At 46.5% G+C, this 15,324-nt stretch overlaps 1 protein-coding gene across 1 annotated transcript in view; it reads right to left on the minus strand.

Annotated features, from left to right (window-relative positions):
* The window catches only part of LOC125941056 (uncharacterized), a 155,879-nt gene extending 148,837 nt beyond the window's left edge, over positions 1 to 7,042 (minus strand). The window contains exons 1-2 of the mRNA XM_049657976.1: positions 6,883 to 7,042; positions 5,111 to 5,206 (exon numbers count right to left, since the gene is read on the minus strand). Coding sequence (XP_049513933.1) covers positions 5,111 to 5,206; positions 6,883 to 6,974 — 188 coding nt within the window. The 5' untranslated portion in view covers positions 6,975 to 7,042. The remainder of the gene's footprint in view (positions 1 to 5,110; positions 5,207 to 6,882) is intronic.
* Between the last annotated feature and the right edge of the window lie 8,282 nt (positions 7,043 to 15,324).

Here is a 15,324-nt window from a genome sequence, read left to right on the forward strand (position 1 = left end):
GAAGGGTAGGCAGTACGATCTGGTAACCTGCCCAAACGTAGCAGCACTAGACGATGTAAGCCGTTTGCTTTGACGTACTATATTATTCAATCACTCGTCTTAAACGTGAACACTAATAGAAAGTAGGGGATCCGGAAAACGGCGGTGTGCCCTTTCCCGCTTAAAGGATTGTGAATTCTGTTACAAATACGCAACAATTCGCTATGCCGTAAAAGGTATTCCTCTTGCCTCAGTGAAGATGTTTTTAGGGTCATTTCAGTTGACCAAGAAAAAAAAAGGAACTTATGCAAAAGATAAGCTGCCGCAGATGGCTAAGTTCTTTTTCTTTTTTTTTTCTTGTTCAACTGAAATGACCCTAGAAACATCTTCACTGAGGCAAAGAGGGACAATACCGTTTACGGCATAGCAAATTGTTGCGTATTTGTAACAGCATTCACCATCCTTTAAGCGGGAAAGGGCACACCGCCGTTTTCCGGATCCCCTACTTTCTAATAGTGTTCACGTTTGAGACGAGTGATTGAATATGTACGTCAAAGCAAACGGCTGACATCGTCTAGTGCTGCTACGTTTGGGCAGGTTACCAGATTGTACTGCCTGCCCTTCCAACCGCCCCAAGGTGGACAGTGGGCGATGCGCTTGTCTTCCCGCTTTAATGGGCAGACCATAGATAATCAGAATGATTTCTCTTTCTATGAGGCCTATTAGCAATATGTGGGTCCACACGCACTGTTAAAGAAAAGCCCTATATATGGCGGATATTGTGTGTGCTTGCGAAGACCGCCAAACGTTTCTGAAACTTGAGCCCGAGTGTCAGAGCCAGTGTCAGAAACAAGAAACCTGTAATCCGAAGCGCTTGTTATTCTCTAAATAATAAAAAAGTTGATTTGGCGTATTGGGCAGCTAATAACATTTGCAGTTTTCAGCAGCTCACAATTTATCTCGCATCAGAAAAGAGCGGCAATTTATTCTACTGAGAATTGCGGAAAAAAATGTTTCTCTAATCGAAACTGAGTGGCTGGGCAGCGCCGTGAACTTGTTGCGAAAAGGTTATAGGGCGAGGCTTTCTGACCTCTGCCGGTCTCTGTTAGCCAAGATGCATCATCGCTTTGTTAATGATAAAAAGGAAACACTAGCAAAGCCTGCCGTGGCGCGCGACGCCAAGAAGCTGTTAATATATATTTGGAGCATCGATGTCATAGTTACGCCAACTGGAACGATATCTTCAACCACGTAAACAGAAACGAAACGCCGGCATTGCCGCTTGAAAGATGTCCCGCATCACCTAAGTGATGAGAAGCTGCGCGGCTCCTAGCAGTGACCGCCAAATTGAGGTTGCCACCCGCGGCTGTACCCCGCAACTTATGCCTTATAACTATCTTGGGCACATGCGAGCATTTACACCTTATTCTATAACCACCTCATGGACGGGTCGTTTTCTTAGTTGCCATAAGACAGTTCTCAACAACAAATTGAACATTTGCCTGCATTCCCCGCAGCCTTGCCAACATTGAATCAGTAAATACTGCTCATTTGTCAGGAATTAGACAAAAACGTAATGCAGTGACCCGCAATTAACACGGGAAACGCCCCCCCCCCCCCCCCCCCGGCCCTCTAACGCGGGTAAATAAAGCAAACCAGACGTTGACGCATGCAGACGTTGAACAGTGCAACGTTTTTATTCATGTTTATTCCCATTAGCTTTCATTGCTGTCCACAGCTGCACGTTTCGATAATGCGTGAAAAACAATGAGTTCCAGTTTAATCCTATTCAAGATTCACACAAAACTTATTGTTCGCCGCAACCTTATAAAAAATTGTTTTCAAGTGTTTCATGCACGGACAGTCATATGGGGCGTACGAACGGTTAAGGGGTGTGCAGAACGTTAGCTTCATTTAAAGAAAATTTTTACATACGATAACCAATCTATAGTTTTCAGCGCAGGCATTTGCTCCAGTACGAAAAACAGCTTCACTGATGAAGAGGGACAATAGCTTTACGGCATATCAAATTGTTGCGTATTAGTCACAGCATTCAAAGTAAAACTCCTTTCATGCTTTTTTAAATCATTGCATATTTTTTTTACTCGCAGAGACAGCAGGCCAAAAAAATTGGCATTCGTCGATTTCTTAAGGTGTGTTGCATATGCGAGTGGTTCTCCGCATTTTTATATGCACACTTTACTTCATGATTAATTCCTGTGAGATCGTATATAGTCTATCTCATGTACAACGTTTTATTTGGAGTTATTTTCAAATGGGTTCGCAAAACGCTATAAATTCGTGTTTACACACAGGAAATTACGCATATCCCCTCCTCTTTTGCTGAAATTTCCCCAGGATCATCTCTTCACGTCGGTTTTTTTGTATATTTTTTAGATTATTTGTCCCGACTGCAGTAGAAATTTGATGGCGCCACGACCCCTTTTTTCTTTTTTTAACATGGCGTAACGTAGGTGTCAGGTTTAATCCTGGCTTCCAGTTTGTTTACCTAGTACCATGAACTAAGAAGCAACATCACCTGCTGTCGAAGAAACATGTAAGTATGTTACAAAGCATTAGCGCAGATGTGCTAGCATTGCAGTGCACACAGTATCTAGTGAAACTCCGTACGAAGGTGGCAGTATGCTAACAGGGGCGAGCGATAAGACGCTCCTGTACATGGATTTTGCAGAACGGGGCGGCATGACATAAATTATTTCAAAAAGCAACGTTTTTTCGTGTTTTATTTTTTTGGTAGACATAATGTTCATGCGATGGCGAGCATTCACACCTGTTCCTGTGTTACGTTCTGTTACGGTTAAGTTATAACACCAGAAATATTGCAACAGTGATAGATGAGACACACAATGTAAGCGTACATTCAAATCGTAAATATCAAGCGCGCGAGACAGCGCAGAACCAGGAAAGAGGCTTCCCAGCCTTGCTTTTTTGCACTTCACAGCCACACGGAAGAGCGACAGACGCGGACCAAAAAAGAGCGCTCATCATTATTTTTTATGTTTATATATTTGTTTTTACAATCAAACTTAGTAGCACGTAGAGCGCACTATCGTTCTCTTCTCGTGGTCCGTGTGTTTTCGCGCGTGTTATTTCTGACGCAATCAAAAAATCTTCCACCCTTATTTCACATCTTCATTTGTGTAGCATCAGAGCGAGTCGTGGGGTGGCATGCACTGATTTCAAGTCTCGAGTCAGCCCCCGTTCTTGGACGTTTGCGATCTGCTACAGTGTTCAGCCACATGGTTACCTTTAAAGAATACTGATATCGCCCTTTTTTATAACCCGCCGATCTGATAGTCAGTTTTTAGCTGATGCACCAACCAAGCAGGCTGCCATGCAATGACCCCGTACACGGACGCAACAACGTTTGTTGCATTTCCTGGCGCCTGCTTTACCCTCAGCCACTTCCTCTTTATGCTTGAACCCTTTGCTTTATTTGCATCGTGCCTCAAATTAAAAATTAGATTTGGGGTTTTACGCGCCAAAACCACGATGCCATTATGGGTCACGCCATACTGAAGGACTCTGGATTAGTTCTAATCGTCTGGAACTCTTAACATGCGCTCAATGCACGATGCATGGGTGTTTTTGCATTTCACCGCCATCGAAATGCAGTCACCGCAGCCGGGGTCCGATTCCGCGAACTCGTGTTTCGCAGCTTAACTCCAAAGCCATTAAGCAACCACAGGCCAGCATGCCTCAAATCAACAACACCGCTGCATGAAATACCGCAATGAAGGCTATGGAATACGCGATACCACCAGTCTTTCTTTAACGCTTACCTCAATACAAGTACAGGAGCTTATTTTCGTCTGCCTGCAGAGCAGTACAGCCAGCACTGAAGGAAGTTGTACACACGCTATTGCGTTCAGCAGGACAAATTCAGATAAACTGAGCTGCCGCAAATAAACGTAGCCACGTTCTGGTATTAAAAGAAAAAAACGATTGACTTCAACACAAAGAAACTCGCTTTTCTGCAGTGCTGCTGTCACTCTTTTCACGATTTTGATGAGCGGGCTGGCCAGAAGGGGTTGAATTGGACAGCCGATGTGAACGAGAGGGGGCGCATTCGCAATGCCATGGATCGACACCGTGCGCATGCTTCGTTGCAAGTTGGCTAGCGCAAGTTTGCAAGTTGCGAGTTGGCAAGCGCTCGCAGGTGCCGCAATATTGATTTTCCGCCTGTTGCCTGTACCTATGTCTTGACAATTATGTTACGGCGTTTTACTAATGCAATATGTGAACGCACTTGTATTTTTTCTTAACGAGCTTGAGGTAGATTTGCATGGATATATATATATATATATATATATATATATATATATATCACTGAGAAAATGTTTAGTAAGATCAAAGCGAATGCTTCAAGTAATGACAATTGGCCACGTAAAGCACATGGCCGTGCTGCGCTTGTCTGAAACTGCAATACTTTTTTTTAAAACTACCCCAGTCGGCACCGGATCGCTCGCACTTAACACACTAGTAAATGCACATGCCATGTCGCTCGCTGCTGATTTGTTTAAATATAAAGCTTTCTTTGACGATTCCGTTATCAGTGGATAACGGCTGAGAGACCAACATGAAAGGTGCCTGCTAAGGAATCTAACAAGAAGATACTTTCTCACTGTAGCAAGCGTCTTAAGCAAGCTTCTATAAGTTATTTGCAAATAAAAAGTTAGTGACGTTTCACTTCGTGAAAGCGGGCTACGCGCAAGCGTATGAACGTCGCGAACATGCACAGCGAGTACCATGGCATCGAAGCACGAGCGAAAAGGAACCAAACGCGGCGGCTCTCTTCTCCAGGCGCCCTCCTCCTCCGGCGCTTGCTTCCCTCGCGGTCACACATAACTCGCCGATTTCACAGATGGGGGGGTGTCTTATACGCTCGCGCTTAATAAAAACACACTACTGCACGGGATCGCATTTGATGGACCAAAGAGGCACATACACACACACGAAGCACTATGTGCTGTGCATGGACCTATCTATGCATGTGCTCTTTGTGTTGTGTGGATTAACGTGCCGTCCATTGACACGTATGCGGAACCTGCCACAAGCTACTATTTATCGCTCCATGGCTATTTGCGTTGCGTGGTTTGTCAACTCTCACCTGGAATGTCTGGTGCTTTCGTGGTTGGCGAGGTAGTTGTTTCCACCTGTGCTGGAGACCCCGCAGTCGTGACGGCCGTCGATGTCGGGCCGGCACCTTGAACGCAGTTGTGAAGCAATATAGGGAAAGTTATAAGACGCCTTTCAATGTATTTCCAACCAGATATACGTCAAGATTAAAATTTTGTCCACCTTTTCTACAATATATGGAGACTCACTTCATGTACTGGAGGTAGACTTGCAATCCCCAAGAATCGGACCGCAGCAGCTGCTAATCCCACACCGTTTCTTTGACCTCGAACAGCATGAAATTCCCGTTTTACCAGAAATAGGATGTGTTCCGTTGTAAATCAGTTCTTCAAGCGCAAGCCGCTATAGATGCCGGACACAGAAACTTCCTAATTAAAATAGACAAGTAAATATATTTTGTGTACCTTTCCACTATATGCAACTATCTCTGCCGGAACTCTCTGTAACGTTGGAGGAGCTTTTAGCAATGCGTGAATTTATGAACTAAAATGTATGAATTAAAATAGCCCTTGGAAACCAGTCACCTAGTATTGTGTGGCTATGCATGCCTCTGGTAATCTGGCCGTGGGATGTTTATCTTTGTCAAACTATTTCTCAGGCCGTGCTGACCACAATACTCATCACATCGTTAAATTTAGAGGTCGTTGTATCGCTTCCCTTCCTAAAATGCAAAATGAGTTTTTTTTTCTGGTGGTGCACTATTTGAAAACTGTTGCAAGGTTCACGAAAAACAGATAACCTATACATAGTACTATTACAGCGCTCGTCCACTAATATAATTATTTTTACAATATACAAATTTAGCAATGTTTCAAGAAGGCAGGTCACATTCCCTTGAAATAGTCGCGTTTCTTTGAACGGCTCGTAGGTAAAAAATAATGTGAACGCTTGCTGGCTTACCCGACTTACTGAAAATATTCATTATAAAACGCCTCATTTCCGGCATCCTTTGAAAGCACATTTGAAACGATGCACTGATATTCACCACAGCACTGATAGACAGGTTTATATACACAATTTCCAGTACTTCCAGAGAACCAAGTTATAGCTAATATAGTTATAAGGTGTCCCCTTTGTATGCATACACCCGTGTCCTTAACTTCAGCGTAACAGAATGGACGGATGGACGGACAACTGAGCCCAATGTATACTCTCAAAAGCAATGTAAAGCAAAGCACATATGAGCGTTATCCAGTTATTCGCGCACAACATTGCGAGAGAATTAAAACAATTTGACTCATTCGATTTGTTCTATAAGTTTAGGTTATCTTATGCTAAGCTTAGGTTAGGTTAGGTGGGGCACCTTGCCGACAGTAGTGCGATAGTCCTGGTATGCTCGTATACGCCACGTGTCGCCGACCAGCGGACATGTTCACAATGCGAGCTTTATTTAAAACTATTCACAGGGCCTCGTAATTATTGCTGCGTCAGCGGCCGAATGAACAAACGCCTAAATAGTGCATCTGCACAGGAATAAAGCGCCTTCTTTGTAAAGATACACCCGCCTTCATGACACCCAGCCCGCTCTATACACCTGAAAGCCTTCGTAAGCGCAGAACGTAAGAGCGTCATCCAGCCATTTGCGCTCGTTATCGTGGCACACGTTCATGTGCAGAAACTTGTGGCAGTCTACCAAGCGACACGTATCGTTTAAGTCGTACACCCCTCCCTTCCTTCATTCCCCCTACCTCTCAGTCAATGCCGCATAACGCCGTTTAACGAAGCTTGAAGTTTTTCACTTACCATCTGTCGTCGTGAAATAGAAGCCCAGCGCCAGGGCTACGACGCACAGCACGATGACTATGATCGCCACGTACTGTGAGCGGTCGCTGCATTGCCAGTTAACAACAGTAGGTTAATTTAGCTTGCAACACTTCTCGACGGAGGCTGCATTATGCATGCATCCCCGTCGTAAAATCTAGCCGCCCCCTCTCATGTACCGACGGTATTACGTTGGGCCATTAAACTAGGGAAGGAGATCACAACAGTTTAGGACGCTGGGAAGTTGCGACCCCCGTTCGTAAAGCATTGGCGATGATTATTGATGTTATTAGTGCAAGGGCGAATATGGCCAAATAGCGCCAAGTCTATATGGCGACTAGCTGTCAGTTTCAGTTTATTATTGATATAAGATGCATGGTTGGTTGTTAGTAGTAAACAGGCGAGGGTGTCAAAGTCAAACGACCGCAGCGGGATCCTCGGTTAACAAGAAGATTACAAAATGATTAAATGATAGAGGAGTATAAATATGATGCAATCTACAAGTGCATAAATTGTGAACGTAGTAGTGGAAATGAATACATTCGATTCTATAGAAAGAGTCATACGAGTCATACATATCTGCCTCCTTGTAATAATAATAATAATATATTTGTAAAATATATGTACGTATGTAGTAATACAACATAATACATGTAATATTACAATATAAATTGTACAAACCTATATATATATATATATATATATATATATATATATATATATATATATATATATAGGTTTATATATATATATATTATTGGAGCTGGCAGGTTGTGGCCTATCCGAGTTCGACGTCAAACTGCGGGTCTTGCCTACGCAGTCGCTGCTACCAGTTGTTGGGGTTGAGGACGGACTTGAAGGCAGGAACATGTTCTCGTTGAGAACGAAGAGTACAGGGTTTATTTACACTATTTACATCACGAATATGCGAACGAGACGGTACGTCTCATCAGTCTTGCTTGACTGGGTCGGAGCACCCTACATCGAAGTACTGGCTACATCTCGGGGCCGATGGGAGAGCACTCGGCAGATCGGAGACCACTCGGCAGATAGGAGAGCACTCGGCAGATGGGAGAGCACACTCGATGGCCCCCAAAGTCTCCCTTAAAACCCCTCTGTCCAAGCTGCGGTCCCACCATCCTCCAATCGGAGCGTCGAAAGTCACCGATGGTCTGCGCAGAGGGCGAGGGTGCGCATAATCCCCCGGCGCCTTCGTTGCCCGACCACATTCGGAGAAGTGCCCTCGGGCACACCCTGCTCACTTCCCCACATAAAGGAGGGGACACTCGTGGACAGGTGGCTTCGCACCTGACTTGAACTGACGCCTCTGTTCCTGGAATGGGCCAGCTGGTCTGTCGAGCGGCCGTGAGAACGCGTCTACTTTTCCAAGAGTCTCCTCTTCCCACATTGTCGAGACACGTACTCTTTGTAAGGTGTAGAGACATGGTGGCGCCGCTGATCTTTTCCCGGCGGGACGGCTTTTCAGCCTCCCGCTGGTCGCCGAACCTAACAGCTCCTCCGCGGCCCGGAAAATCTCGACCGGCCAGCGCTGACAACCGCTGGTCAGGAAGAGAGTGGCTGGTGACCAAGAAGATGGCTTGGAATTCGGCAACAACTGCAAACTCGGAATGCCTCCAACCATCTCACAACAACCGGCACGGAAGAGTCGATCCCGGCAACACAGTACCACTCAGCGTGCAAACGCCCGGAATCAGCTGTTTAATTCACCAGGCCTCATACCAAAATTTCAATTAGCCACTCAACTGGGGATTGCAAATTTCGACCCCAAAATTTTGTGCCGCCAAAGCGAGCGCTCACGTTCCTTTGAGTTCAACGAAACCCGACTGTCGCGCTGCACGAGAGCAAAGGCATACGTAGAGCTGAACAGAGGCTCTAAACAATCAACGCTTCAGCATAACTTCCGCAGCCTATCTTCACGAACAGCCTTATCATACCCTTATCACAGTGGACTACTTATGGCACCTACTGGCGCCACTGCACAGCCTCATGAACTCTAAGGATACAAAATCAAATCGCGCTAATTTTGCGCTCCCTAATCGCAACGCATACTTGCGTCTCACGCAGACGTTTCCTTTCCTTTTTGACTTTACAGGACGCGCCTTAAAATAACAAAACTAAACTGGCGTAACTTAAACACTCACAAGAAATTCAAAGGAAACGTGTCTGCCAATAACTGCGTCCACGCACGCTTAATAGAAAACTTAGAACACTGGTGCCCCGAACACACACGAGCGACCCAATCTAAAACGTTGTGTTTCTTTCAGTCCACACAGGACACGCGCTAATGGAACGTACCTTTCTCAGTGCAAATTATGCACTCACTGAAAGCACCACGCGCTTAACCATTACAGAGAATTTTACAATTTTAACTAAGGTTAACTAATACCTGCGCGCGTTAAAATAGGCTTTCAACAAATGACCTTGACGCTTCAGGTCACTCACACACACACACACAAAAAAAAACTTAAACAAAAACAAAGCCTCTTTACTAAAATCAAATCTTTCAAACCCGGAGCTTCTCAAACGAAAAAATTAACAAAGCTCATAAATTACTTACTGAAAGAAATTGTAATCTCAAATCGCGAAACCTTTAAATGCTTAAAAACAAACAAACTAAACAAGTGGTTTGTTTCTGCGGAACCTTTACTTTTTCCTGTCGTTCCGATTGATTACGACGGACTCATACTTTTGAGCCGTACTCGAGGTGGTCGCGCTCTGAAAGCGATTCTGGCCATCCAGGAACAACAAAAGGCCTGACATGTCAATTCTGTCGAGACTTCACAGTCCCCTGCCAATTTGTTCCCTGGCGACATGCTTTCAAAACGACCGCGGTTGACCGCGTCGTGTCTCCCTATCACTCCACCTCGTCCTGCGCCCTTGCGCTCTTTCACCCTGCATGCTGCACCCCGAAAAAAACGACGGAACGACGGGGAACAACATAATTGCCCCGTGCCCTTTGTCCGCGTTCGTGCAGAGCATGCTACTTTGACGCTTTTTAGCCGGCGGCTCGGACACTCTTTAATCGAAAACGCCGATCGCACGTTTCTTTTCTTGGCGCCCCGCTCATGCATGTTGACGCCTTTCACTTTGCTAGGCTGCGTCAAACTCTCTACCGCATTCCGATCCTTACGACGCTTCTTTCTACGGCGCCTTTTCTTCAAATTCACTTTTGAGTCATCTGCTCGCGCCTCGTGCTGACCGTTACGTATCTCCTCGGTCCGGATCTCTGTCTTACCCGCACAGTCTGAGCGATTTACTATTAAATCATCTCCCTCTATGCCCCGACTGGCGGACAGCTCGACCGACTCTGGAACAATGCAGCTGTCTTTATCCGAGCTACACAACTCGCACTCCTGCGAACTGCCCTCTACTGCATTGTCCAGCTCACGCTGTGCATCGGCACACAGCTCGTCGGTCTCAATCGCTATCTCACCCGCACAGTCCGAATGATTCGTGCCTAAATCATCCCTCTTTTGGCAAACTAGACTGGCAGACAGCTTTACCGATCCCTGAACCATGCGGTTGTTTGCCTTCGCGCTACACAGCTCGCAATCCTGCGAACTGCCCACAACCGCATCGTCCAGCTCGCACTGCGCATCGGCACGCAGCCCTGACTCGACCTGGGTGCTCGTAGCTGTCGGGTCAGCAGTGCCCTGTTCCTTGTTAACGACCTCGCTAACAACTCCTGCGACGCCCACACACGGTGACTGGGCCAATTCATTCACAGCTGGCCTAGCTGTCTCTACAGTGCTCTGTTGGCACAGCACCTCGTCGCTCTCACTACGGCCTTCAACGGCCTCTGTCACCACTAAGGCATCGTTAGCAGCTAACACATTAAGTTCATCTTTGAACTCGCTGCTAACATCAGAGGTACTAACCTCTTCGGCTCTTGGCAAAACCCTGCTAGCAATTTCCTCCCATTTTCGCTGCCTCCAACTTACAGATTTCTCAAGCCACCGATCTCTTTCTTCGATTGACTGCTGCAAACCTCCAATGTCTCTCTCCACCGATGCTACATACTCCCTTCTTGCTTCCCTTTTTTCCGGACTGCATTTCTCCTGGAAAATTCTTTTCAATTCCTGCCTCTTTCCTTCCTGTTCCTGTCTAATTTTTTCCTGTTTCTGCCTAATTGGTTCCTGCTTCTGTATTTTGCTTAGAATTTTGTTACCGAGATGTTCTATGATATACAAATCATTGTCACTTTGGAGAATGGTTTTACGAATCTCTGCTTCTGCTAAGTCCTCCTCTACGTCTACCTCGAGCTCTTTACACAACCACAACTGGCCAGCTCTCGTCAAACTCAACAGGACCATGGTCGCTACTTTTAAGCTTTGGCTCTGCTGTCACACAATACTTGCTGCGCTACCCACGCAAATAAGAATTCTGAATCAGAATACAAGTAAAAGATCCCCAGCGATTCAATTCTACACAAACAGAAATTAAAGCCTGGTAAATCTTACAACCAAAACCAAACGCTTACCCGCAGAAGCAGCACCATATCACCAGTCCTTCTCCGCCGTATCCAGTCAGTTGCAAGAGGTGGTCATTCCCAAGTCGCCTCCAACTTGATCAGGATACCGGTCGGTCACCACGTCCATCCCAAGATCCGTGAGGTCAATCTCACCGCTGCTCACCAGTTATTGGAGCTGGGGTCGTCGTGGTCTATCCGAGTTCGACGTCAAACTGCGGGTCTTGCCTACGCAGTCGCTGCTACCAGTTGTTGGGGTTGAGGACGGACTTGAAGGCAGGAACATGTTCTCTTTGAGAACGAAGAGTACAGGGTTTATTTACGCTATTGACATCACGAATATGCGAACGAGACGGTACGTCTCATCAGTCTAGCTTGACTGGGTCGGAGCACCCTACATCGAATTACTGGCTACATCTCGGGGCCGATGGGAGAGCACTCGGCAGATCGGAGACCACTCGGCAGATGGGAGAGCACTCGGCAGATGGGAGAGCACACTCGATGGCCCCCAAAGTCTCCCTTAAAACCCTTCTGTCCAAGCTGCGGTCCCACCATCCTCCAATCGGAGCGTCGAAAGTCACCGATGGTCTGCGCAGAGGGCGAGGGTGCGCATAATCCCCCGGCGCCTTCGTTGCCCGACCACATTCGGATAAGTGCCCTCGGGCACACCTTGCTCACTTCCCCACATAAAGGAGGGGACACTCGTGGACAGGTGGCTTCGCACCTGACTTGAACTGACGCCTCTGTTCCTGGAATGGGCCAGCTGGTCTGTCGAGCGGCCGTGAGAACGCGTCTACTTTTCCAAGAGTCTCCTCTTCCCATATTGTCGAGACACGTACTCTTTGTAAGGTGTAGAGACATGGTGGCGCCGCTGATCTTTTCCCGGCGGGACGGCTTTTCAGCCTCCCGCTGGTCGCCGAACGTAAGAATATATATAACAAATGAAGTACACACTTTACATACACATTGTGTAAAAGGACAACTACTTATACAATTTTAAGTTGATATTTATATGCATCATGCAAAGGGGATGATTTAAATGTATAGGGTAAGTCATTCCAGTGGTGCACGAAATGATTTTCGATGCGTAGATGCAACGCGGCTCTATAGAGGCCTAATGCATTCGCTGAAAAGTGCGTAAAATAGCTAATAAAACTATGAAAATGACACTCGAGGTGCGAGATGTGTGATACATATTGACACGTATACATGCAACACTTCTTTCACCGGCGGCCGCTTTCCACCGGCTAACTATCCTATGTCTAGTGACGCATACTATTTTCGTACACAAATCCACCAGTTTCCTAAAATACGTACTAACTATGGCAAAAAAAAATTTAATTTTCAGGTAATTTCAACTCTTAATAAGGTGTCAACAAATGTTAATTTTGGTATTTCTTTGAGCGTATTTAAAAAACAAACCAAAATATTTAATTGATTCTGAATTTTGTTTTGTATAGCGCCACTTTATTGATGTCTGCTTGTTATTTGCTTCTTTGTAATAACTGTATGTTCATCTCAGATTCTGTGTTTACATTGTTACATTTTCAGTTATGCGTTATATGATGTCAAACTGCACAGGGGAGCCGAGGCCTTCGTCAGGCCTTCCAGCGTTCAGCCCCGGCTTCCTCCTTTGTAAGAAGGAAAAATAAACTTCACTTCACAACAAATGTTAAACGTTATAGCTCGGCGCAGGACGCGCCTGTATTGGAAGTTTCTAGAACGTTATCGATGCTTCTTTCCGTTGCCTGTTTTCACCGACGCTTATGTTATCTGATAGTATGACCAACGCGAATTGTCTAGAACTTTCTGGAAGACCCGCGGGCATGAGGGATTAATCTGGAACCTTCGATGACTCAGGTATAAAAGCCGACGCGTTTCGCCGCTGATCAGATTTTCGACGATCGCCGACTGTGTTCGCCGCTATCGTTGTGCTTTGAGTGTACAGCGGTGAGCACTGTTAGGGTGAACACGCGAGCGCGTGGCCGACGGCACTATCAGCGCCGCGTAACAGCCATCGTTGGAAACATTGCACATGCGCAGCATGTGCTTTGCGAAACACTCTTTCCACCGCGCGCATCACGTCATCGATACGCTTGTTCGTCGTCTGCTAGCCGCATTTTTTTGTTCGCTGAGCTGATACCTTCTGCATTTCAAGGTCCATCTGGATTGAAGATTGGCGCGTGAAGGAAAGAAGTGAGTGTAAGAGGGATAATTATTAAACTTTTTATTCAAGAAAATTGCACTTTTGCAATTCAAGTTAAACAAGACCATGAGAACAAATATAAAAACATGAGCAAATCTAATAGCGAGTCATGTGACCACTTACAGCAACGACTGCAGCTATTCTGGACGGTAACGAGTCGTAAAGTGATCGAACATATTCCCGATCGGCTTTCAGCCTTTCCCACTCGTTGCTGACTTGCGCCCACAACTGGTCCGAAGTCGCGGAATAAAGGGGCTTCCTTGCCAAAGAAGCTTTCAGACGGCCCCACACGTTTTCTATCACATTCAGGTCCGCTCCTTTCGGAGGCCATTCCAGTAGCTGCATGTGCTGCTCCGCCTGGAACTCCTTGACAGCCCGCGCCGTGTGTATCGGTGACCGGTCCTGTTGGAACAGGTAATCGCCGTCTGGGAATAAACTGCTCGCATATGGCAACAGCACATTGTTCAAAATGTTGCAGTATTGTTCCGACGATAAGTGTCCACGTATACGTTGCAGGGGCCCTAAACCATATCTTGAAACAGCACCCCACACGTTCACACTCGATCTCCCACTGGCAGAAACACCTTGCACGTTGTCCGGGTCGTTCCTGCGTGGCATTGTGACGTTAACTAAAACAATTGCTTTTCAAAGCAGGAAGTTTGCCTCACCGTGTGCCTGGTAGTCTCCAAACACGCAATCTTTGGTCTTGTCGCGTCGAAAACGTCGACTCATCCGAAAAGATGACGCGACCCCACTCTTCTGATGTCCATGCTTCGTGCAGCTCAGCGAACTGCCGTCGTGCGTCCTTGTTTGCCGCCGTTAGTAGTGGCTTCTGCGCTGCGACGCGACTGCGAAGGCCCGCAGTACGCAGGCGACGTCGAACAGTGGTGTCCGAAACGTCCAAATCCAAGTCCTCGCGTATTGCTGGGGCTGGCAAGAAAGGGTTACGAACAGCAGCTGCAACTATGAGGGCGTCTTCATCGTCTGTGGTAGCTTTAGGGCGGGGCGCGCGGGGTGCATCCTGAATGCGACCTTCATACTTGTAGGCTTGAATTATCCTGTTCACAGTCTTCAGGGGCCTATTAACTAAAGCGCCAATATACCGCTGGGAATAACCTTTCAGGGAAAGATCGACAATTGAGCGCCGTTCATCATCGGGAACCCTAGCCATAATACGATCTGGCGACAGAATGAACGGCTGCGAAAGATGTTTGGTTGTTTTATATACGGCGTTGCATGCACAACAACTTTGAAGGGAACGAATAGACACGCCCCCATAGATATACAAGTTTTTTTGTCTTGTTCTGTTCAAGCACAGATGTTTAAAGAAATCTTAAAATGCAGGATGCATGGGCTTAGAAAACAAAAATGCGGCTAGCAGACGACGAACAAGTGCATTCATGACGTCATGCGCGCGGTGGAACAATTATTTCGCGGAAGGCGTGATGCGCATGCGCAATGTTTCCAGTGATGACCGTAACGGGGCGCTGACAGTGCCGTCGGCCACGCGCTCGCGTGTTCACCCTAACAGTGCTCACCGCTGTACCTTGCTTTTGTGGGCACAGGTTCGCCCAATAAACAACCAGTTTCGTCGTACACAGTTTTACGACTGTTTTCTTCAGCGTCACTACTACGTGACACTATAAAGGATATGCGACGATGGGATGAGATACTAACACATATGGGCTTAGGCAGGACCCTTGAACGCAAGGGCATGGAAGCACATGAA

This window comes from Dermacentor silvarum, chromosome 10 (assembly GCF_013339745.2).
Source record: "Dermacentor silvarum isolate Dsil-2018 chromosome 10, BIME_Dsil_1.4, whole genome shotgun sequence".
Taxonomy (NCBI): domain Eukaryota; kingdom Metazoa; phylum Arthropoda; class Arachnida; order Ixodida; family Ixodidae; genus Dermacentor; species Dermacentor silvarum.